Source organism: Phoca vitulina, unplaced genomic scaffold (assembly GCF_004348235.1).
Source record: "Phoca vitulina isolate PV1807 unplaced genomic scaffold, GSC_HSeal_1.0 scaffold31, whole genome shotgun sequence".
Lineage (NCBI taxonomy): Eukaryota > Metazoa > Chordata > Mammalia > Carnivora > Phocidae > Phoca > Phoca vitulina.
Window position 1 is genome coordinate 19,653,773 of NW_022589734.1, and position 25,911 is coordinate 19,679,683.

Genomic DNA, 25,911 nt, shown 5'->3' on the forward strand with positions numbered 1-25,911 from the left:
TGACCTGAGCTGAAATCAAGAGCCGGATGCTCAACCGAGACATGCAGGTGACCATACATTTCCCTTTCAAAACTGCTTTTGTTGTGTCCCAAAGATTCTGGCTGTTGTGTTTTCATTTTCATTTGTCTCCATGTATTTTTTTATTTCCTCTTTGATTTCTTCGTTGATCCATTGGTCGTTTAGTAGCATGTTGTTTAACCTCCACGTGTTTGTATTTTTTCATTTTTTTCTCATGATTGATTTCTAGTTTCAACCCATTGTGGTCAGAAAAATATGATTTCAAACTTTTCAAATTTATTAAGACTTGTTTTGTGGCCTAACTTGTGATCTATCCTAGAGAATGTTGCATATGCACTTGAACATGTATTCTGTTGGTTTTGTATGGAATGTTCTGTACATATCTGTTAGGTCCATGTGATGTAATGTTTCATTCAAAGATACTGTTTCTTTTTGAATTTCTGCCTGGATGATCTATCCATTGATTTAAGTGAGGTGTTAAAGTCTCTTACTGTCAGTTTCTCCCTCTATGTCTATTAATATTTGCTTTATGTATTTAGGTGCTCCAATGTTGGGTGCATAGATATTCACAGTTGTTATATCTTCTTGTTGGATTGATCCCTTTATCATTATGTAATGTCCTTCATGGTCCCTCATTAGAGTCTTTGTTTTAAAGTCCATTTTTTCTGATATAAGAATTACTACATTGGGTGTGGGTTTTTTTCTTCCATTTGCATGGAATTTTTTTCAGCCCTTTACTTTCAGTCTATATGTGTCTTTACTCTGAAGTGAGTCTCTTGTAGGCAGCATATGGATGGGTCTTGTTTTTTCGACCCATTCAACCACCTTATGTCTTTTAAGTGGGCCATTTAGACGATTTACATTTATTTTTCTTTGGACCTTTATTATTTATTTAACACCCAGTGCTCATCATAACATGTGCCCTCCTTAATACCCATCACCCAGCTACCCCATCCCCCCACCCCCCTCCCTTCTGTAACCCTGTTTGTTTCCTGGAGTCCAGAGTCTCTCATGGTTTGTCTCCTTCTCTGATTTCTTCCCATTCAGTTTTCTCTTCCTTCCCCTGTGGTCCTATGCGCTATTCCTTATGTTCCACATATAAGTGAAACCATATGATAATTGTCTTTCTCTGCTTGACTTATTTCACTTAGCATAATCCCCTCCAGTCCCATCTATGTCGATGCAAATGGTAGGTATTCATCCTTTCTGATGGCTGAATAATATTCCATTGTATATATGAACCACATCTTCTTTATCCATTCATCTGTTGAAGGACATCTTGGCTCCTTCCACCACTTACATCTAAAGTAATTATAGATGGGTATGTACTTATTGCTATTTTGTTCATTGTTTTCTGGTCATTTTTTTGTAGCTTTGCTATGTTTCTTCTCTTGCTATCTTTCCTTATGATTGGTGACTTTCTGTAGTATTACACTTTTACTTATTTTTTTATGTATATTATATTAAGTTGATGGTCACTTAAGTTTGAACACATTCTAAAAGAACTTTTTTATTTCCCTTTCCACATTTTATGTATATGTTGTCCTACTTTACCTTTTTATTTATAATTTTCATCTAATTATGGCCTTTTATTTTCCATTTAAAGAAGTACCTTTAACATTTCTTGTAGGCCAGTTTAGTGGTGATGAGCATTTTTAATTTTCGTTTGCATAAGAAATTCTATCTCTCCTTCAATTCTGAAGGATAACCTTGCCAGGCAGGGTATTCCTGGTTGTAGGTTTTCTTTTTTTCAGATAGGCCTGGATTGTTCTGAGGTGCTTTGTGCCTGTGCCACCTTGATGAGAAAGCTAAGGCTGTAGTGAGTGCCAACTACGGGTGTCATGGTGTGTGCCATGCTGGGGCCACCTTAGTGGGATGGCTGGAGCTGGTGTGGGCTAGGTGCCTGGGGCTCACTGAAGAGGTAGGCTGGCTAGGGTGCCCAGAACCCTGCTCCTACCCATGCTATCATGGTGGTGGAGGAACATTAACCAGGGTGCTCATAAGCCTCTGTGACCTCAAGAGTTCCATCAGCTCCCTGCCATTTGGCAATATTCTAAGGCTAGCTCCTTTGTATTCCAATTGATCCTTCAAGCTATGGCTTTTTTCCTGTGCCCCAGAGCATCCGGGGCTGGTATGGACTAGGGGCCCAGGGCTTTCTGGGTGGCAGGTCAGCTATCGTGCCAGAACCCTGTTCCCATCTGTGCTGTCAAGAAGGAAGGAAAATACAAACCACGGTACTCACCAGCCAATGCAACCCTGAGAAAGTTCCAGCAGCTCCCCAGTCATTTGGTAGTGTCTAGGGCCAGTTCCTTTATATCCTAGGTGGTCTTTTAAACCATAGATTTTTTTTTTGCCCCACTGCAAATGAATCTGCTTAAGATCCCTCAATACCATTCCTCCCCACTGCAGTTTGCAACACTGAGGAAGAAGGATTCCCTTCATTATCATGTCTCCATCTCTTTTGCTGTTCTCTATGTGGTCTTATCTTTTGCTGTACAGAAGCGGTTCAGTCACCCCTCAGCTCTTCAGGAGAATTGCTCTATAAATAGATGTAGATTTGGTGTATCCATGGAGGAAGTGGGCTCAGAGTCTTCCTATGTCACCATCTTGATCCAGAACTCCAAAAAGTTTTCAATTTACTTTGCCCAGATCCATCAGAAGAATCACTAACTACAACAGCTATACATTATGAAATGTATTACTTAATAAGACTTAAAAGCCTAAATTACCTCCTTGATCCACAGGCTGCAGAATGGATATTGTTTTAGCAGGCATGAAGACAACATTCAGCTCATTGTCCATCTCCACCTGAGCTCTTGGGTGACCAGGTACATTGTCAATGAACAGTAATGTTTTGAAAGAATCTTCTTTCCTTCTTTCTTCTTTTCCACCTTTCCTGTCTCAACAGTGAGCTGAAAATATTCAGGAAATCATGTTGTAAACATGTGCTGTCATCCAGGCTTTGTTGTTCCATTTATGGAGCACAGGCAGAGTAGATTTAGCCTAATTCTTAAGGGCCTTAGGATTTCCAGAATGGTGAAGGAGCATTGGCTTCAACTTAGTAACTATATTAGCCCCTAACAAGAGGTTCAGCCTGTGCTTTGAAGTTTTGAAGGCAGGCACTTACTTCTCTGTAGCTATGAAAGTCCTAAGATGGCATCTTCTTCCAATTGAAGGCTGCTTCATCTACACTGAAAATCTGTTGCTCAGTGCAGACACCTTCATTAACGGTCTCAGCTCGATCTTCTGGAGAACTTGCTGCAGCTTCTCCATCAGCACTTGCTCCTTCACTTTGCACTTTATGGAGGAGGCTTCTTTCCCTAAACCTCATGAACCAACCTCTGCTGGCTTCAAACTTTCCTTCTGCAGCTTCCTCACATCTCTCAGCCTTCACAGAATTTAGGCTTTGGCTTAAGGGAAAGTTATGGCTGGTTTGATTTCTCCAGACCACTAAAACTCTCCATATCAGCAATAAGCCTTTTGCTTTCTTATCATCCATGTGTTCACGAGAAAAGAACTTTTCATTTCCTTCAAAAACTTGTCGTTTATATTCACAAGTTGGCTGTTTGGTGCAAGAGGCCTACCTTTCAGCCTATCTTGGCTTTCAACATGCCTTCCTCACTAAGCTTAATCATTTCTAGCTTTTGATTTACAGCGATAGATGTGTGATTATTCCTCTCACTTGAACCCTTGGAGGCCGTTGTCGGGTTAATGGGCCTAGTTTCAGTGTTGTTGTGTCTCAGCGAACAGGGAGGCCTGAGGAGAGGGAGAAAGATGGGGAACAGTGGTTGGTGGAGCAGTCAGAACACACACATTTCTCAGCTAAGCTCCTTGTCTTATTTGGGTGGGCTTCATGGCACCCTAAAACAGTTACAATAGTAACATCACAAATCACCAGAATAGATATCGTTAAAAAGTTTGAAATATTGTGAGAATTACCAAAATGTGACAGACATAAGTAAGCAACAGTGTTGGAAAAAATGGTGCCAATAGACTTGCTTGACATCTGGTTGTCGTGAACCTTCAATTTGTAAAAAAAAAAAAAAATGGCACCCAAAAAAAAATTTGGCAAAGCAAAGCACAAGAAAGTGAAGTGCATGAAAGGAAACATGCCTACACTGAATAAAGCCCTGCAATAAGAAAAATGTGCCTAAGGGCCCATTTCTGTCTGACATACAACATCTATAAGCCCGGATTCCAAAGGCTTGAACTTGACTCCATTCAGTAATGAATGAGTGATTCCTAGCAGACACTAGAGGGACCAATGGTCCATGTTCGCCCAGGACTGAAGGGTCAGTAGAGTCACTAGCATGACAGGATGGTTGGTCACCCTAGAGATCACCAATCTTCTTGCTACCAAAATTCTTCATTCAGAAATGAAGATGTTTAAATACAGTGAAACCTGAACATAAATCATATTGCAAATTCAAAGATTTCTCTGTAACATGGATTACTCGATGATACACTTTGTGCCCATGGTGATATATACCATTTTTACTAGTGTGCAGTTTTCTTGGTCTTGAGCCTCAAAATGTTCTTGTTGGAAAAAGTCCCAGACAGATTTTAAGCACCTACATCTCCTTCCCCGTAACCTCCCTCATGGACCAGAAAGGTAGGATTGCCTCAATGTTACCTGGTTAAATTGGGGTGAGCCTCAAACACTGGCCAAAATGTGCTGCTTTTCAACTTCCATTACCTTACATAAGGCCTAGAGTTCAGGTTCTAGTATTCTCCCCTAGCACCATATAAACTCTTCAAGGGACCAGCACATCACTTCACATGTCATTGTCTTAAGAGAAGCAGCAGGAGGATACCTCTTGGAAATACCAACTGCCACCAGCTCTCTTGGGACTGCCTTGGATTTTAATCTCTGCTCCTTCACTAACTTTGTGACTGTGGGGACAGTTAACAAACGTCCCTCTGATTCTCCATTTCCTCATCTGTAAAAAGGGCTTAAGCCTACCTGCAAAGGTGGGAATGAAGATAGGAAATCAAACCAAAAATCAAAACCGTCCAAGCGCCTGACATAGAGGACAAATTGAACATGTTATAAATGCTCAAATTTGAAACAAGTAAAGCCTTAAGTTTGTGCATATTTGTTAAAACACAGAGAAACACACAAATATATACACATGCTTCAGAATGCCGAGTCTCCACTCACAGAAACATAAAACAACCTTCTGTTCAGAAACATTTCCTTTATATAGAAACACAGTATTCACTCAGTATGAAACCAATTTTTGACCATCTGATTTGAAGAAATTCTCTCCTCCCAAGGCATTTATTTGAGGGCACACCATTGTACCATACAATTATCAGCATCATCATTATTATTTTGCACATTTAATACCATGTTTCCTTCTGCCACATAGAATTATCACCCAATAGAAGTCCCTGAAAGGAACCACAGCACATTCATAACAAAGATAGAAAATCATCTTCAATGTCTGCTTTCCAATATGATGATTCAACTAAAACAGGTTTCATCAGCTGCAAAATCAGAAAAGTGAAAATCAGCCCATGTGTGCATCATAGCCATGATCATTCACCTCTCTATGAAATGGGGGGAGCAAAGAGAAAAATGTTGCTTCTTACCAAGCTCCTATATAAATTTACTTTAAAAAAATTATTTAAAAGACATTCTGCTGCCTCTGATGGTGCAAACATTTGGGTGTTTTCTCAGGGCCATCCCTGGGCAAGGCAGATGGCGCATGTGAAATGGAAAACAGTAGCCCTTCCTAGACTCCTGGGGTACGTGCCCAGGAGGCTTTCTGATTTCCAATCTTGGCTCAGTTCAAAGAAAAAAGGGAAGAGTCCTATCCCTGGGGAAAAAAAAAAATGCAGCCTACTTCAGGGCATGCCTGACTTTCAGTCCATTCAAGTGTTCACGGCAAGTCCTCCGGGGTCCTTTTTGCAGGATCCCTCTCCTCCACGGTCTTCTGTGTAGTCGCTGTGGTCAAAGGGTCTGGGGCTTCCCCAAGAACAACTGTGTCTGGGTATGTTCAGGAAGACAAGCTCCGTCAGCAACCACCTTCTGCCTTCTGGAGCAGGTGCCCGGGTTCCAGTGGCTGGAAATCATGCCAGAAAAGCAAAGACCCAGCAGCCCAGAATGGACGGTCTCTGCAACACCAGCAGTCTCCACATTCCTCCACACCACTCAAATGTCCTCGGCAATATTAAATCAACTGGACATGGCTAACTTAATCATAGAAAAGGCTTTATAAAATACTCCCTGCATTTAAAAAAAAAAAAAAGGCATGTAAACATCACTTCTAAGTCCCTGGCGAACCCTTGAGCCTTTGATCTCCTCTTTCTGATGTTTTGCTGTTTTACCTGCTCAGCTTCCTTGGAGGTATCAGTCTTTTTTTTTCTTATTAACGGAGTTCAGAGTCTGAGGCTGCCTCTGGATATAAGCGTGTGGTTTGATTGGCAGAAAGAGTATTATCAGGAGACTTATGATGTGTAAATAAAAATACATGGACCTAGAATAAAACATACGCAAAAATTGCATACAAGGATACAAATGGGAAATGTCGCATGGATGTGATTACATCATCTGCAGTCCAGCAAGTAGCTTGCTTCAGTCCACCCCATGAAAACTCCAGTAGGTGAGCAGGCCAGAGATGGACCAAAACCACAGGACTGGGTAGAGCAAACCCATCAGCCCATCTACAGATAGACCCATAGTGCTGTCCCACTGCTATGAGCAAACTAAGAACATTAATCCCACGACAGCCAGAATCCCCTAATGTTCAAAATATAAGGACACACAGGAAAATTCAAACCCTGTATTCTGTACAAATGCAACTTATACTTTAGCCGATGTACTCAAGTATAAGGGGTTCTTCTCGTGTGTGTGAGGAGCCAGAAGAATCCAGATTTTCAAAACCTACTCCATGACTCTGAAAATAGCTTTCATCCAAACTAATAAGAAACAAGTGTTGCTTTTGAGTCTGTGGGCTTTTATTGCGTAAATGTGGTGTTCAGCACGCTGAGCACAATGTAGACAGTAAATACTGGCATATCTGTAAATGTAATTAGAAACAGCTTGCATTTGTACAATTGTTCTAGATCCTTTTGAAAAGGCTGAACTTAGACTTTCTCCAACGCTCTTTGAAGATCAAAGGAAAAATAATGTTAAAAGGAGGGAAAAAACCCTACAATGGATTCATGCATCATTCCTCAGCTTCTGTGATCACAAGGTCAGACCCATTAGAATCCGATAATTCACATATTCCCTAAACTTCCCCGAAAATGTCTACAGAATAGTCAGGACTTCTAACAGAAGCAAACACATCTTCACTGACTTTTCTTTCAATATGCATTTACTGCTTAGGATGTACAAAGCATTAAACCGGGATTTATAAAAAGGCAAAGCCCGCATCTCTTTCTTCAGGGGAATGGGAAACAAGTATAGGAGGTAAGGTAGAGTAGTTCCCCGACCCCACCCCCGACCGAGCTGGAGGACATGTTCCAAAACCCCCAAGTGGATGTCTCAAACGGTGGATAGTACTGTACCCTCTATATACTATGTTTCTCCCTATATGTACCTACCTATGATACACTTTATGATTTAGGCACAGTAAGAGATTAACAATAATAATGAAATAGAACAATTATAAACATATACCATAATAAGTTATGAGAATGTGGTCTCTCCTCTCTCAAAATCCAGTACAACAGTACTGTACTCACCCTTCTTGTGATGATGGGAAATGATTAAATCAGTAGCATGGAGCTACTCCTGACCTTCTGACCATATACATCAGAAGGAGAATCATCTGTTTCCGGAGAGCAACTGACCATGCATAACTGAAACCATGGAAAGTAAAACCGGCGGGGGGCGGGGGGGCACTCCTACAATTGAAACAGCCCCCGGCAAGTGAGCAACTCACTTAGTGTCTAAACCAGAGCACTGAAACACTGTCTCAACAGGTGTAAACTAGGGTTCTCAACAGGCAACCCCAGCCATAGATTTCAAAGTCTGCACACCTATGTACTTTGTTCTTTTCCTATGTGGCCAGATCTACAATGGAACAATTATGTTAGATTAAAGCCAAATATTTTGGGAGTCAAGGGAAAAAATATTTCAATCCCCTTCCAAAGTTTAGGAACCTATTCTGACCCACCATATTTCTCTAAAATTTTAAGACCTATCTTTTTATTATGGAAAAACTCAACATTTATTGAGCATGCTAGGGCTGAACTAGTTACCCCAGAGGCACAGATGAATAAAGCATAGTTCCCACTCTCAAGGACTTTGTTCTCTTCAAAAATGTCTACACAAATTCTAACATCCACACACACTGAATTTAAGAAAGGGTCATCTACTTAATGTATATGGATTTGCTTTTCAAAATGAGTTCACAGAAAGATTCTGCTGTGGACTAAATATGATGGTATTTGGAGAAGTAGAGGTAGTCTGTTTGGGGTGGGGCCCTATGATGGGATTAGTGCCTTTCTAAGAGGATAAACAGGGGCCAGAGCTGTCCCTCACTCTCGTGTCTCTCTCTCTGCCAAGTGAGGGCACAGCAAGAAGGCAGCCTTCCTTAAGCCAGGAAGACAGCTTTCACCAGAAACCGAATCTGCTAGCACCTTGATCTTGGACTTCCCAGCCTCCACAACTGTGAGAAATGTCTGTTGTTGAACTCACTCAGTCTACACTTAGTCCTAGCATCCTGAGCTAAGACAGGTTCTTTCATAACACATTTAAGTGTTCACTTGGGACTCATTTACAACTTAAAGAAGATTAGGTAGGAATTTAAAGCTATGAAGTCACTATAGATTGAAAACTGACTACACTTAAAAATAAAGCAGGTCTGAAATTTAAATGGTAGGCAATGAAAGACAGGCTGAGAAGTGGATTTGCATACACCTGCCATTCATTGCTGGTTACAGAATTAGCCCCAAGTGGGGAACAGATCTGGAATGCTTCTAGAACGGTGCCTATCAGACAGAAGGTATTAAATGGTTTTGAGTTGAATGCAGCCATTTCTGCTATCACGTGAAAAAAAATCTCCCACTCAGCAGTATCATGCACTTAAAATACTGGGGCGTACGGAGGTATGGGGGGGGGGGTCGTGTTAGAAGCAGACAATTCGAAACCTGTGAGACCTTGTAACCGGAGCACTAACAAGAACAATTAGCACTGAAGCCAGGCAGATAGCTTGATGTTAAAATGGAGAAGACCGGAAAGGGCAAATATTGGCTGAAGGGCCCAGAGATGAGGGGAAGGAAGATGGAGCTGTGTGCAAGGGGGGCTGCCCTCAAGGCGGGCATAGAGGAAGGAAGCCAGCTGAGAGCCAGGGCAGAGCAGGTGCTGTGGGGGAGGGGGGAGCGGTGTACCTTGAGAGGGACCCCCCAGTGTCCATGTTCTTACTCCAGAGCTGCAGGGGCTCATGCTCTTCCCTCTGTAGCAGCCACACGGATTAGAATTCTTTCCCACTATTCTGGCATCCCTTGTCTAGAAACCTGTATATAAACCAACTCAACTGCCACATTATACTGACATAACTCCTATGACCTAATTGGTGGTACAGAAACAGACTTCACTAGCATTATATACTTTCCTCCACCTTCTTGGCCTATAACCTGGGCCGGGGGGGGGGGGGGGGAATCTCTCTGCTTCTAGACCTTGCTATCTGTGTATTGAGTAATAAAAGCTTCTTTGATCATTTCTGACCAGTGCAACAATGACCAGGAAATCCCCACTGACGAATAGGGCATGTCTGCGTTGTTTAGGTTTGGAGCATAGCTAGGACTTCAAAATAATCTAGAAAAGCCTGCACAAGTATTCAGTAATACAAGTCAGCGCTGACGGAGCACAGACGATATGCCAGGCAGTGGGCTGTGCCCTTTGCACGTTTACTTCATTTCATTCCTAACAACGGTGCTTTGTGATAGACTCGAGCCAGGTAAGAGAGTTCATCACTTGTTACAGGTCACACACCAGTCAGCAACAGTAGAAAAATACTACACCAACCTCAGGAAAATAATAAAAGCAAGCAAGAGGAGGTTCACAGCTCCTCAGGACCACTGGGGGTTGAATATAAAGGCCTGACCCCCATTCCTTAAAAGGCCTCTTGTGTCTGGTGTGAGCCATCTCCCCCCCCCCCCCCCGCCGCCCACCCCCCAACCCCCCCCCCCCCACCCCCGCACTGGCATCCCCTAGGGCACCGAGCTCACCCGCAGACCCCGCAGGTCATCCCAGTCGGCTGCGGTCGCCTTCTGTCCTGTTCTCAGGAGGCTCCCCCCCCAAGACTCCAACATAGCCTGACCCCCAGGAAAAAGAGGCAAGGGCAGCACGTTTCACCCTCTGAGTTTATCATCCAGATAGAGCCCTTCAAAATTCATGGTCCTAGCATCCCTTCAGTACGTTAGGAATGTCTGAAAGGCTGCCCGCCAGCTTCGCTCAGATGTACTGCTGTGTGGGGCGCCTGCGTGGCTAAGCTGGTTAAGCGACTGCCTTTGGCTCGGGTCATGATCCCGGCGTCCTGGGATCGAGCCCCGCATCGGGCTCCCTGCTCAGTGGGGAGCCTGCTTCTCCCTCTGACCCTCTCCCCTCTCATGCTCTCTCTCTCAAATAAGTAAATAAAATCTTAAAAAAAAAAAAAAAAGGCGATGTATTGCTGTGTGTCTGTTGGGATCCCTGGGATAACCATGTCCTCCCAAAGCTGTCTATGGACATTTTCACGTCGAAGCTGTATTTAGAAATTCTTAATACCGAGTGATCCAATTAACCAACTCCTAAGTCAAACACAGAGAAGACAGAACAGTGTGCCAAACAGCAATTGAGAAGGATGGAAACTCACTTGTATAAGCTGATGGTTGGCTCAACTGCCAACATGACAAAGGGTGCAACGGTGTAAGAGACAGCCAGCTGAGTGACTGCCCAGGTGACCACATCATACACAACCTTGAGGGCTCTTGAGGAAAGGAAGTAACATCTGTAGTTATTCCTCACCTGCAAGCCAAGGAAGCCAGGGGCGGGTATGAAAAATAGAAACAACTTTTATTTTGTGCATGTAGGCGTTATACTTCAGGAATATAGGTGATCAAAAGTACCGTTGCGGTTTTTATTATTATCAATATATATATTTATGTCCACTGCAGACAAATGTTCAAAGAACAAAGAACTAAACAAAAAAAGAATTTACTTTTTGACCTCTCCTCAGAGAAAAGTACTGTTTACAAACTTGGCACATATCCTTCCAAGCCTTTCTCTATTCATGCATATCCATATTTGCATTTTCACTGAGGGCACGGATTTTCTAGCCTGTTTTCATTTAGTAATGGGTCAAAAATCTTATTCCATGTCAGGAAATATTAATCTGATATAATTTTAATTATGGAAAAGTTAGCTTTTCCATAGTTAATTTGTAGGTCTTCTGACATATGGGACTAGATTTGCCTCCAGAAAGACACCTAATTCCAAGACTCAGGAACCAAAGCCAGAGCTAAAACAATGGCTGGCTTAGAAGCAGATTAGCCCCAAAGCAGGAAAGGCTTCCCGAGGCTGCCTTGGTAGGTTACAAACTCCTTCTTGGCCCCAGGTTCAAGATACTGCCAGAGCTCCATCCATGGGGGATACATGAGAGGTATCAGAAAGCCCATAAGACACTTCATTACTGAGTTCATTCTCCTGGGAATCCTGTTCTATCAACCTTTTCCATCCCCCTACCTACCTCATTTGTGAAAAATATGTCCAGGCCATCCAAAAGAAAGGCTTTATATAAATCAATGCTTTTATACCAACTGAGATCACAGAGCTAAAGACATCTTCAGGAATAATACTCTGGATATATTAATAAACAAAATTTTGGTCCCTGTTTTAGTTTGTCCTGGTCATCTGCTCTTCACATTTCTTTTATAATCCAAGTAGGTAGATAAATGGGAGAAGAGAAAAGGTGTTCTTTGTTTCCCATGTACAATATATACTTTACTTTTAAAAGTAAACTCAATTATCATTCTTATTCACACATATATTCCAGCAAACATTCACCTAGCTAAAACAGGAATTCCATGGGGAAGGGACTCTTGTTCACTGTGGTATCCCAGTGCCTAGAACCCAAACTGGCACATAGGTGGGCTCCGGAAATATTCATAGAATACATGAATTACGGAACGAGTGAATAGCTCTGTTCGGGCTCCTAAATTCACACCCAAAATACAGTTTGACAAATGTCATTAGAAATTCCTGGCACCTGAATTAGGAAAGCAACAATCATTATCAAATTGCAACTAAATCAATACAAAACTCTATTTGACAATCAGAGCACATGGAGTTGTAATGACTTACATACATGCTCATCTCATTCTTTAAGGACAGGCGTATTTTTTATGTCTTTATCATCCTGCTCTACAACCAGCAGATGATAGGAACACTCTAGGACAAACTGAAGGCTACCCCCAAAAACCTAGAGAACCGAATTTATAAAATTCACAAAGAATTTCACACAAACTAATTTACTGGATCAGGCACAAGAACATGAAAAGTTAGAGCAATCTCTAACAACACAGTTCCTATGGCTACAATTTTACTGTCTGCACAGACTGTGAATTATTTCTAAGCTTAGGATAATGAACTGAGAAATTAAGATGAGTATAAGCAAAATGAAGCCTACAGAGCCTCAATTACTAATCTTCATCTGTAATCGGTAGACTTTCTGTTTAATGATTAAAAATTTTTTCAGCCTCTATAGAAATGGGGCCCCTGGGTGGCTCAGTCAGTTGAGCATCCAACTCTTGGTTTCGGCTCAGGTCATGTACTCAGGGTTGTGGGATCAAGCCCCACGTCAGGCTCCAAGCTTAGCACAGAGTCTGCTTGTCCTTCTCCCTCTGCTCCCCACCCCCACTCACGTGCTCGCTCTCTAAATCTTCAAAAAAATTTTTTTCATCTCTTAAGGTATTAAACATTCATTACTCCTGAAATTCCTTTTTGCAAACACCGTCTGTGAACAACATGAAAACAGTTCATTTTATGGCCAAAAATTCCTATATATTTAAGGAGTTCTCTAATGACAAACACAGAGGCATCAGATTATTAAGGAAAAGATCCTACAACCAAAAGAAGCTTACCGTTCTGGCTGCTACTGTGATGAGGATTCCAGTTAAGAAGGTAAAATAGTATCCAGGATAGACACCATGCCACAAGGCAGACAAGACAAAGGTTAGCACCGTGGGGTACCATGGAACCCGCTCATAGCATACTCTATGAAGAGAGGAAGGCACGAGTCACAGGTCAGACCAAAAGCATCTACCTACACTTGTGTCTTCAGACCAAAATCATCTGATCAGTCCCCTCTTGGGGACTTGCAATGCAATCCCAGCTGCCTGAACTCCACATGCTGAATGCTACCAGACGGGCCAGTCACAGTCCAGTCATTTGGGGAGAGGAATATGAAGTTGTAACCTACATGAAACTAAATGATCTAGACACCATCATACTATGTTTAATAAAAGTCCAAGTGGTCACTCTATACAGTAGGAGTTCCTGCCTTATAGGAGCTTACTCCACCAATACCCTAATCTACTGGGAGTACTTATGGATAAGTGCCACTGGCACTAAGAATTTTAAAATCAGGATAGCCTCTTTAGAATATCCTCAATTCATCTTTCCAACCTGGCCCCCATGCCATCCAACTAGGCAGTGCTGCAAACCCTTTTATCTCTCTTGGCAATGACTCCAGCCCAAAATCAACGTGTCGGTTACTGACTTTTCAGCTCTTCCAGTGTCCGTTGGATTTCAATCCATGAGTTTGCTTTAAACAGTGATATTGTGAGGATCTAGAAATTGTCTGCAAAGACCTTGGAGATCTTTGACGCTTGGTTGTTTATTAAAGCAAATTCAATCTACAAATCGCCAATGGCACTATGTGGCTTACTAAACAAGAGCACCCAAATAAAAAATAAGATAGGAATTCAAAGAGTTAACACCAATCCAGCTCTGTATGGGTTGTCAAAAGTAACTGATTTGAAACCAAACTAAGGATTATGGCTCCCTTTTCATACAAAGAAAGAGAAAGAATTTGGGGAGAGAAACACAGGACTGGGAAGCCACTTGCAATGTTTCTTTGAAATGGGGTAGTTTGCCCAGGTATTTGTTTCTTACACTCTGTATCTTTAGTACAAATAAGACATTTCATTTTCTAAAATGACTTTTTAAAATTCTTTTTATTTATAATGTGCTCATGTATGTTCAGTCATCTTAGAACATAAAATCCTAATGGAGACAGTAGGACTCTTGGTACATTGGGATTACCCAATATACAGAAATAGAGTTTTATGCTAAAATTATTGACAAAATACAGGGTGCCTGGGTGACTCAATTGGTTAAGCATCTGCCTTCAGCTCAGGTCATAATCCCAGGGTCCTGGGATCGAGTCCTGCATTGGGCTCCCTGCTCAGCGGGGAGCCTGCTTCTCCCTCTCCCTCTCTGCTACTACTCCTGCTTGTGCTCCCTCACTCTCTTTAAAGATTTAAATCTTTAAAAATAAAAGTGAAAAAAAAAATTATTGACAAATTTAATAGCAATAATAGGTGCAAATTTTCCTAAAATTGCACGTTCAGATCAACTTTCGGACAATGGTGCACGAGCTTACTTTGGAGGTGTTACTATTGTCTCTTACCCCCATGTTGTGACCTGTGAAAAATGCTATGGATCAAAACCAGAATCTCCAGCCTCATAGTTTCATACTCTCCCTGCACTCATGAGATAGGAATATTCACTAGCTAGAGTTTGTTGCTTCAAGGATAGCATATTACACATAATAAAATTAAAAAAAAAAAAGATGAACATAAAATCAATTCATGTGAGTTCTGAAAACAAAACAAAACAAAAAACAAAAAAAAGGATAGCATATTACTAGTTCTATATTAAGTCATGTTTCCAATTCTGGAACGTGTAGAGAAACAAAAGGATAGAAACATGAACAAAAAACACAAAGTGAAAAAGCATAAATATCTGGGGTACCATAAAGCTTTTAATGCTAGGGATAAATGGAAATCGTCAGTGATCTGATGTCAACGTTGACCCTCCTTGACCTTTGAGCAATGTACCCTCCTCTACGTAAGAGGGGGCACAACACACAGGTTAAGAGCCTGGCTCTGGAGACAGTCTGTTGGGGCTCTTCTCTAGTCCTCATTGGCTGTGTGACTCTGGGCAAGTGACATAACCTCTCTTGTGTTTCACGTTCCTCATCTGTAAAATGGGGCTAACTACCAACCTCTCATGGGATTGCTATGACAAGGAAATGAGTGGTTGGTACACGGGAATGGTACTGTGAAGCGATCCACTAAAATAAATATGCTACATCGTAACCTTCTCACATTACTACTTCTCTACTTTTCCATTTCCAGGGCATAGATGTTAATACAAAACAAAAGTGTCAGGTGACACATCATGCCTGGCAGAGCTGCCACTCGTCTGGTGACTCCCATCTAAACATATCCCCATGCCATGAGGAATGAGGTCATTTGTATTTTTCTTACCGCTTCAGCCAAGTAGCTGTCTGAATATTCCAGTTTTCTAAGTACATTTTGAAACTTGTGGCAGTCTAGAAAGAAGAAAATAACACCTGTCATTAGCTTTAAAAATACCCCAAGTAATGGAAAGTCGTCCCCAGAATTGCCCTGGTGGCAGATGAGATGTGTAATTTCAACAGAGACTCCTCCATCAAGAGTAGATCAGCTGTTCTATCCCATGCAGTAAAATTTTCCAGTATTTATAAGATTTACTTTGCACCAAAACTTGGCTTGCAAAGTCTTCATTTCCCTCAAAATATATTTTCAAATTAGAGGAAAATTGAAGGAATGTCTTGTAGGTTTTTCTTCCACTCTGGTTAAAAAAAAAAATTTTTTTTTTTTAAGTCATCTGAGTTTTAAAACTAAACACTCTCTCAAAGGGGCTTTGCCACCGGAAAGGTTTAATCATGTCAATTTAGGGCCTTTCTGGAGACAGCCTACATTTGTCATCATTCACTACGTGGCCATCTATAAACTAGGTCAGTCTTTTGAAGGTATTCTACAAATAGCTGCTCAGGTTCAAATGCTTCCAGTTGTATTTAGAAGAGTGAGAGATTTTATGCATGAAGGGGTCTCAATATGAAAAAGAAAACAAACATCACCCAACTGGCAATGATATGGGTACCAAAGAAGAGAGATTCTAAAATAAGCCATCAATTGGGTTTTCTCATTAAATTCAAAAAAATAAAAAATTTTTTAGAAAAAGGTCTTATCAAAGGCTGGTAGTAGAAAGCATAAAGCAAACATTCAAGAACCAGGATTCCTAATAAAGGTGGAAGTGCCCCATTTTCCTCTTTCAACCATAAGAAAATCTTAGACCACATACTGGCTTAACATAGTATGCTTGGAAAGAAGGAGAGAGATGAGAGAGAGATGGATGGATGGATGGATGGATGGATGGAGCGAGCTATAAATAGATAGAGGTTAGATAAATTGTATTATAACTTCTTATTTCAAAACCCTGAGGGGTGTTATTTATGTCTTCGCTGGCTAATAAAATGTTATATGCACAGCTTCAATGTACCTTACCTAAATCAGACTTCCTTGGTTTTCTTTTAGCTCTTTGCTCTCGATCAACGCTACTGAGTATGCAAACTCCCTCCTTCTGGTTTTCTTTAATAATAAAGATAGAACCTAATAACTTAGCCCCTTACTCTGACCACACACCCACAGTGAAAGGACTGTGTCTTGGTGTACTGGTGGGCAGCCAAAGGCAAAGGGGAACCACTGTAAAGGACACGTATCCACAGCGCTCTGAGGCAGCCAGCAGTGATCCAAGACTTTTGAGGAAGAGAAGAATTTTAGTGGGAAAAGGGAACAAAATCATAACACATTTGGACTCTCTTGGATCATCATCTGTATAGAAATGAGAACACTGGGACGCCTGGGTGGCTCAGTCGTTAAGCGTCTGCCTTCGGCTCAGGTCATGATCCCAGGGTCCTGGGATCGAGCCCCGCATAGGGCTCCCTGCTCCGCGGGAAGCCTGCTTCTCCCTCTCCCACTCCCCCTGCTTCTCCCTCTCCCACTCCCCCTGCTTGTGTTCCCTCTCACGCTGTGTCTCTCTCTGTCAAATAAATAAATAAAATCTTAAAAAAAAAAAAGAAAGAAATGAGAACCTTGAAGATTATCTACACTGCTTTCCCAAAAATGAGAAAGGTTGTTCTGGAGGCTGCAACTTGGTTTAAGCCATTTAAGATGAAGAGAAGCCTCAGGCATTAAGAAGGTGGAGAACATCCACCATGTCTCCTTCTGGCCGAGTGTCCACTTAACGGTAAGCAGGTAGTCGTTCTCCACATCCCTGGTTTCTTGCTCTAGATGCATATCCCCTTCTGCTCAGATTCTCCAGTGGCACCTGCCTGCTCTCTGGTGGGTGGAAAACCATGACCAACAGCACATCTGAGTCACCTGGCTAGAGAAGCAGCCCTTCCGTAAGTTGAGAACATTGTCCTTACTCCCACCTAGCAGAAAGGAGGAAAGGGTCAAAGCCTGGGCCTTCCCCTCTGCTCTGAGGGCTCACAATGCCAGGAAAGCCAAGAATGATGTGGCCCCAAAGAGCCCACCTCTGAAGATGAGAACATCTTCAGTGCTGCGGTCCATGAACAAAGCCAGAGAAAGACAAAATCCACACAGAGTCTAGTGGCCTAAAAGCTATGTGCCATGACCATTCTTCGTAAAAGTAAATGGATTAGAAATGGTTCAAAAGGAACCACAGCGAATGCTTGCAATATTAAAAATCTAAATACAGGAGCTTCCTGTCTGTATTGACTGAAGAAAGTAGAAGGTGAAACAAGAGAAAATGACATTTGTACTTTCTAGTTGAGAGAACAGGAATGTAAGCCACAGAAAGATTTTCCTGGCTCTTTTTCAGATTTCTGCATGTCATTCCTTGAACGATTACAACTGTCAAGAAAGTAGGTATCTTTAAAAAACAGGAAAAATTCTAAGACACAGAATGTCCAGGAGGCTGCTGGACCGGGCATGCCCTGATCGCTTTCCCTTGGACACTCTGAGGAAGAGCTTCCAGGGATAACGCAGAGCAAACTATTCGCTTTATTCACCGTGGAAGCTTGATTCAAAAGCACAATGAACTCACCTCAATTTTCCAGATGTTTAGGTTAGAAAGCAGATCCCAACAGAAATTTCCATTCTTATCCACTCCGCTGAACCCAAAGCCAGCTGCATTATTCACGGCATCAGCTATGGTTTTTAAAACAACACATTAGGATATGGAACAAAAGTCACATTGCTGCTTTAAAAGATATTAACTGTCTGTCTAGCTTTAAGACTGAGAGATGGGCAGTAGTTTCTCCTTGGAAAAGAAACCAAAACAATTGAAAGGACCTGGTACCATTAGAAATCACAGAAACCTTTTGGGCTCTTTGGTGGGCTTAATTTTTATTCATTCATTTTTATTCATTCATTAGCACTTAGTGAGCACCTGCTAAGTCAGAAGGCACGAGATGCTCCTAAAAACGCAAAATGAGATATAATAAAAGAAAAATGAACCGGAACAAAGCAACAGGATTTAGTGACCCACTTGATGGAAGGGGAGAAAGGGAAGAAGGTAAACATACATCTAAGCTCAGAAGCAGAGGCCAGAAGAAAGAGGGGACCCAGAGGACTTGGACAGGTCCAAGAGCTGTCATTAAAGCTCTCATGACAAGAACGGATTGCATTAAAAGTCAGGAGGAGAACCAGTTCTGAAAGAGAAATTGGAGCTCATTCTGGACATACTAAGCATGACATGCCAGTAGGTATCAGTCAGGGCTGCCAAGATACAGTTAGACAAGTTTAGAGCACAAGACAAAGAGCAGAGCTAGAGATGTGAATTTGGGGCCAGCCACCACGGAGACCACACGTGGACCTAATTACCAAAGCATCCTACCCATAGTCAGTTTGAGAAAGCTCCCATTTCCATCTTTATTCCACTTCACGGAACTCTAAGAAAATGTCCCCCTGCAGTGAGTATAACATTTCTAATTCCTTAATTATGCGATGTTGTAATCAAATAGAGACCTGATGAAATCAACATACTTTTATTATGATGACCAAAAAGGCTAATTGTCTCTTTTCACTTAGTTCAAGTTAATTCTGTTAGAATATTTTCTTTAAAAAAGAAATAAACTTCACCCAAAAAAACAAATAATCCAATTAAAAAATGGGCAGAAGACATGAACAGACATTTCTCCAAAGGAGACATCCAGATGGCCAATAGCCACATGAAAAGATGTTCAACATCACTCATCATCAGGAAAATGCAAATCAAAACTACAATGAAATATCACCTCACACCTGTCAGAATGGCTAAAAAACACAAGAAACAACAAGTGTTGGTGAGAATGTGGAGAAAAAGGAAGCCTCCTACACTGTTGGTAGGAATGCAAACTGGTGCAGCCACTGTGGAAAACAGTATGGAGGTGCCTCAAAAAATTAAAAATAGAACTACCCTATGATCCAGTAATCACACTACTAGGTATTTGCCCCCCAAATACAAACATACTAAGAACTACATGCACCCCTATGTTTATAGCAGCATTATTTACAATAGCCAAGCTATGGAATCAGCCCAAGTGTCCATCCATAGATGAATGGATAAAGATGATATATATATACAATAGAGTATTACTCAGCCATAAGAACAATGAAATCTTGCCATTTGCAACAACATGGATGGAGCTAGAGGATTACAATGCTAAGTGGAATAAGTCAGTCAGACAAATACCATATGATCTCACTCCTACGTAGAATTTAAGAAGACAAACAAAGGAAAAAAGAGACAAACCAAGAAACAAACTCTGAACTACAGAGAACAAACTGATGGTTCCCAGAAGGGAGGTGGGACAGGTGATGGGGATTAAGGTGTGCACTTGTCATCATGAGCACCAGGTGACGTATGGAAGTGCTGAATTACTATATTATATACCTAAACTAATAACACTCTATGCTAACTATACTGGAATTAAAATAAAAAATAATTAAACTAAATCACAGCACTGTAAGGCCTTAGATCTGGGGAGATCTTAGAGAACTCTTTCTTGAGGCACTATTCATTCTTTCCCATAGAAATTCAGGTCCAGCTCCAGAGCGACTTCTGAAGGGTTACTCTAAAGAAAAACAACCTGTTCTAGGTTTGTCTCCTTTCTTTTTGGCATAGTTGGTGAATTAACACTGTTTATCTTATGCTTGGCTTCACTGGGAAATGATCTAGTTTCTTTTAGAAGGAAGGATGAGAATTACTGAGAGCTGCTGGGTCATTCTCCCAAGCCAACAGGATGGAAACTCAGTGGAAAAGGAAAAGAACAACGAAGCAGGGGGTGAGCCCGTTAAGAAACGAAGTTTTAAATGTGTGGGAAGAAACTGTCGATGACAAGATAAGCTGAACCAGGAGAAGAGGAACTCTTTGGGGTCTGTTTTGGACACGAAAACCAAGGGCTGGCCGGATAGTACGGGACCAGCAGCCCTTCAATTCCCCCTCCTACCTCCAGGCTCGTCTAAAACCCAGAACAACAACTTCTCTTTCGGGTGCCCACAATCTTCCCAGGACTTTATAAGCACTCTCCAAGCACTCTCATTCAGCACTCCCAGCGGGGTGTGAAGATGCCGGGGGAGGGCCAGCTCTAGAGGCAGAGCCCCTGGCTTCTGGGTCTCCGCTGAGCAACACACTGAACGTATGGCCTCGAGAGAGTTGTCTATCATCTAGAAACCCATTCCCTTGATAAGAAAATGGGTATGAGCATGGTACCTATCTCAAAGCCACGTTGGAAGAATTAAATGAGGCATGAATGGTGCTCCTGGCGCAGTGCTTAGCCCAAGTCAGCCCTCGAGAAATGTTAGCTGTTCTCCCAGACCCATCTTGCCAAGGCTTAGTGATGCTAACATTCGGTTCACTCAGGTGGTCAACAGCGCCAGGCTCTGAATGCTAGAAAGGATTCTGATCCCACCACCTGAGTCACTAGGAGTCACTCTGAAAGACAAAGGAAGGACCAGAAGGGTGGCTCTCAGAGGCTGCGTCGAGAGGCTGGGGACGTGCTTGCTCCCCGTCGTGCATTTCACCACCGTTTATCCAAAATGTGGTTTTGTCTCTGAGCAGTTAGAGGTTCTAAGTTCACCAGCCCCAAACTGGCTTTACTAGTATTGTCTATTGTATTATTACAGATAAATTAACTTGGACACCCATATTTTGGAGGTTGTGATCCTTGGAACACAGCCCGGGCTGAAGTTGAGTCTCACTAATCAGTACTAATTAGGGGAAAACAACCAGAATTTTACAATAAGTCCAAAGAAAATTGCCTTAATTATTTCAATATAAACAGTAATGAGAGCGAGGCTAACACGGTGGAGCTCAGCTGAGATTCATGAAGAGACTAGCTTTAAGGATTAAATTCATAATCACGTAGAATTAGTGCATCAATTATATGTAAATGATGTTTTAAGGAACTGGATAAAACAATTATTTGGTTAAGCAGTTTAAATAATCCCGGTTAGACTATTCATTGCTTCTTTATTCATAAATGATACAAAGGTTAATTTCAGACCAGCCCGTGCAATCTAAACTGTAACAAAGTTCGAACTGAGGCCATACAAATTAATGAAGTATTTCTCCTGAAGCTACCTCCCCAACCCCCGCAAAAGAAAAGATAAATGGAAAGGGGTATAGAAAAGAGCCAAGCCCATGGAGAAAGCTACCCACAGAAAAGGGTGCTCCCAGTATCCAGGGCACTCCCAAAACGGCAGAACGATGCCAGACGCCCCCCGTTGCCTAGAACCCCCTCCCCACCCACGCCCCCACCAGCACAACCCACCTCGAGTTAGACTTTCCCTAGGAGGCCATGCAGGGCCTTGCTTTCCTCCTAAAGCGGGAGCTGATTTAGTCCAGAAGCCAGCCCTTAAGCCCTAGGATATGGAATATGGGAGCGGGAGAGGTAGGGAGAGGAGAGAGAAAAGGAAGGGTAAGTGAAGACGTAGAAGGCAGCCAAGGGGAGTGAGCTGTTATCTCTTCCTCTCTCTCTCTCTCTCTCTCTCTCTCTCTCTCATTCTCTCATTTGCAAACACACACACTCAGGTTAGAGCAAAGTGAAAATATTAAGTATTTCACGTAGGAAAATAAACCTGGTGCTCCAAGCTGGGTTCCAACTATAGTATGTATCATGCCTACCTACTGAAGAAATTATCATTCTTAAGTCATAAAGCAAGTGCAGAAAGAGGAATAAGGCTTTTGAAGCCTCCCAAAACAACCGGTCTCTATTCATCATCCCCTCTGGATTGTTGGCGTTGGGACAGCTTGCCACATTCCTGCCTGGTCGGTATGCCTGTCCCTGTGCCCACGGACTGTTAACAATTCTGATGGCAGAGAAGAGGGCTTACTCACCTTTGCATTCCTCCTGGCACAGAACCTGGTGCGTGACAAAAACTCCCTGAATTGAACCAAAGGTGACAAACAAAACCTCCCACGCTGCAAATGTTTTAAAAGCCCTCAGTTCGATCTTTCTGGCCAAGTGTCACATAAATACCACACTGGACTGAACTTCTCCCTGAACATTTCGACCTTTAAAAATAATTTAGACCAGGGGCGCCTGTGTGGCTCAGTCGTTAAGCGTCTGCCTTCGGCTCAGGTCATGGTCCCAGGGTCCTGGGATCGAGCCCCGCGTCGGGCTCCCTGCTCCGCGGGAAGCCTGCTTCTCCCTCTCCCACTCCCCCTGCTTGTGTTCTCTCTCTCGCTATGTCTCTCTCTGTCAAATAAATAAAAAATCTTTAAAAAAAAAAAAAAAAATAATTTAGACCAGGACTTGGGGAATGAAGAGTTCTTATTTTTTTTAATGGGTACAGCGTTCCTGTTTGGGGTGATGGAAAATTCCGTTCTGAAGATGGATAGTGGTGATGGTTGCACAACACTGTGAATGAACTTCATGCCACTAAGCTGTACACTAGAGATGGTTAAAATAATAAATTCTGTGTTCTATCTTACCATAATAAAAAGTAAAAAAGTAATTTAGTAGCTACCAGCTTTAATTCGGGGATAAAAACTTGGAGCATGAAATGAGAGAAAAGGAACTCAATTAAGTGCTATGCCTTCACTCATGGAACAGAGGCTAAGCACTAGGCGCTGAGTTTAATCATCTGTTTGACTTAATAAACCAAATCAGGGCTCCCTGACATCAAGCCCCAGGTCACCTTCAGCTAAGAACTTAACTTTCCATTCCTGAGCTGCCGTGCCTTATCAGAAATCCCTTACCGCTCCTGGTAAGTAAATAGGAGGACTTAGTGCTCACTCCAGCAAAGCTTTAAACTTTTCCAGTCTAAAACAGTTTGAAAGGAAAGAGAGAAAAACAAATCAAGTTGAACTTTCTACCTTAAAAAAAAAAAAGTCACCTGAAGTCAGTTTCTAAGGCATAAATCTTAACCAACAATTTTTTTTTTTAACCAACAAGTTCTTAAAGAAAAAGTGTGACCCTAAACCAGCACATATTTTGGTACATTTTTTTAAGCATGTCCCCTCTGTTATTCACCACCCAGAAAAATGACAAACAGATCATTCTGGAATTTTCCCCTAACTTTCCACTGTACTAATGGGCAGCTTTGATTGGTGGAGGAAGCTTCCGAGTTTGCACATCTGTTAATAACATTGAGTTGAAGCAACAGCTAGGACTGCTTTTCTCTTATCAGGGATAATTGAGTTTATGGATGGCGGGACAGGGGTGCTTTGCTGGAAAGTACAAAATGATACTGGCTCAGCTATCTGCATCATGCACTGAGCTTTTTTTTGGTTAGGGGATCCACAATGCTGTTCTGGGTAGGCCATCCAAGGAGCCTCCCTCTTCCCTCATTCACTCAGGGCCATTCCATCAAACGTACCTAATGTCCAGGCAAAGTAATACTTGGGCTTTGAGGCTTGCATGACAATATATAAGTAGCAGAGTCGAGTCAGAAAGTTTGCTTTATGAACAAACCAGTCATCGACCAGGCAGGTGACAGGGAAGGACTTCGTGAGCGTCAAAAACAGGAGGAGAGACACCAAGGTCATGCACAGCTTGTGTATCACAGCTCTCTGAAAATGTGGAAAAAATCAGGGTAACCATGCAAGACTCCCGTATGAGGAAAACAATTTCAGCAAGGGTACCTTAGGGACAAAGCGGTTCCAATAGCTGCTTTGGTAATACTCCTTACAAGGAGCGGCAACAGGCATTCCTAGGACACAAACTGGATGCTGGGCTTAGGGGCTAAATGCAAGAAAACTATTACCAGCACATTCTACTGACAAAAGGAAGGTAGTTGTTTTTTTTTTTTTTTTTTAAGATTTTATTTATTTCTTTGAGAGAGAGAGAGAGCACGAGCAGGAGGAGGGTCAGAGGGAGAAGCAGGCTCCCGCTAAGCAAGGAGGCAGGACTTGATCCCAGGACCAGAGGACCATGACCTGAGCTGAAAGCAGCCGCTTAACTGACCGAACCACCCAGGTGCCCCCAAAAGGAAGGTGGTTTTATTACCCAAAACATCAGAGAAAGAGCATTACTGGGGCACCTGGGTGGCTCAGTCGTTAGGGAGCCTGCTTCTCCCTCTCCCACTCCCCCTGCTTGTGTTCCTGCTCACTGTCTCTGTCAAATAAATAAATAAAACCTTTAAAAAAAAAAAGAGCATTATAGAGTGCAATCTTCCATCAGAAAGGAATAACAATTTGCCTTCTACTTCTGTTGCCAGCAGAGTTAAGGAAATGGGTCTGAATCACCACAAGGAGGACAGAGGCTTAAGCTAGGAAGGATTCTGTGCAAGTTTTGAAATGCCTGAGCCGGGACATGAGCAGGTAATGGAGAGTTTTAGAAAGCCTTCCAGGATGGTTTACATGTAGTCTGCTCTAACATTAAGATGCACTGACATTTTAAATGCCTCTGGACCAAGTGATTTTGCCCAGTTTTCCCAACATTCCAGGGAATGTCATTTAACATCAATAGAACTATAGTTCCCAGTTTTATAAAAACAGGCCACTTTCTGGGTGGAGCACCTGGGTGGCTCAGTCCGTTAAGCATCCAACTCGGTGCTGGCTCGGGTCGTGGGTCGGGAGATGGAGCCCAGCGTCAGGCTCCGCACTCAGTGCCAAGCCGGCTTAAGATTCTCTCCCTCCCCCTCTGCCCCGCCCCCGACTCAGGCTTGCACTCTTGTGCACTCTCTCCATCAGATAAATAAGTCTTAAAAAAATAAAAACAGGCCACATTTTTTGTAATATGGGGATAGTAATAGCACCTCCTCAGAGCGGCTTGAGGTTCAGGTGACTGAATATTTGCCAGGTACCCAGCATCGGGCTCCCAGTCAAGTGCTCACCATGCGTGGCTGCGATTATCGACCACACACTGGGGAGGCACCAGCCTGGGAGTGCCAGCCACCTCCCCCCGATGTGTCTTTAGCCAAAATACCACCTGACCGCTTCACTTTCTCTGTGCACAAAAATGCAAGAGTCTCCCCGGGGAGTGATATTAAGACTCTGTGATCATATTCTCTAAGTAAGAGCATGTGAAACACCAGAGCACTACTGTGGCGGATTCTGCCAATAAACTCCTGTGAGTACTTCGATGTCTCATGGCCACGGTGACCTCCCTCCCACATTGTTTCAATGACGCAGGAAGAGCTGACAGTTGACAAACCATACACTGCTGGACACCTGTGTTCAGACAGTCAAAACTATCTGAAAATTCATGCTTAGTAAGTCACTTAAATTTTCAAATAATTTTGCCTAGATTTTAGCATTTACAAAGTATTTAACTCAGTCATCCTGATTTTCTCCTTTTTCCAATTTTCCCTCTTCCTTCAACGAATTACAAACATCCCTTAAATACAGGATATTGGACCTGAATAAATTCAGCATATTTGTCAAGTTCGACATGT

General features: G+C 42.3%; 1 protein-coding gene across 5 annotated transcripts in view; it reads right to left on the reverse strand.

Moving 5' to 3' along the window:
* Positions 1–1,654: 1,654 nt before the first annotated feature.
* MBOAT1 (membrane bound O-acyltransferase domain containing 1) overlaps positions 1,655–25,911 on the reverse strand; it is a 109,402-nt gene continuing 85,145 nt past the window's right edge. For 2 of the 5 annotated variants that reach the window (XM_032424770.1, XM_032424775.1), the window contains 6 exons: positions 23,893–24,085; positions 18,134–18,237; positions 15,508–15,572; positions 13,096–13,228; positions 10,830–10,981; positions 1,655–3,774 (listed from right to left, as the gene is read on the reverse strand). In XM_032424770.1, coding sequence (XP_032280661.1) covers positions 3,606–3,774; positions 10,830–10,981; positions 13,096–13,228; positions 15,508–15,572; positions 18,134–18,237; positions 23,893–24,085 — 816 coding nt within the window. In that variant the 3' untranslated portion in view covers positions 1,655–3,605. Of the gene's footprint in view, positions 3,775–4,154; positions 6,501–10,829; positions 10,982–13,095; positions 13,229–15,507; positions 15,573–18,133; positions 18,238–23,892; positions 24,086–25,911 lie in introns of those variants that run through there. The other 3 variants (XM_032424774.1, XM_032424773.1, XM_032424771.1) reach the window with 3 other exon arrangements.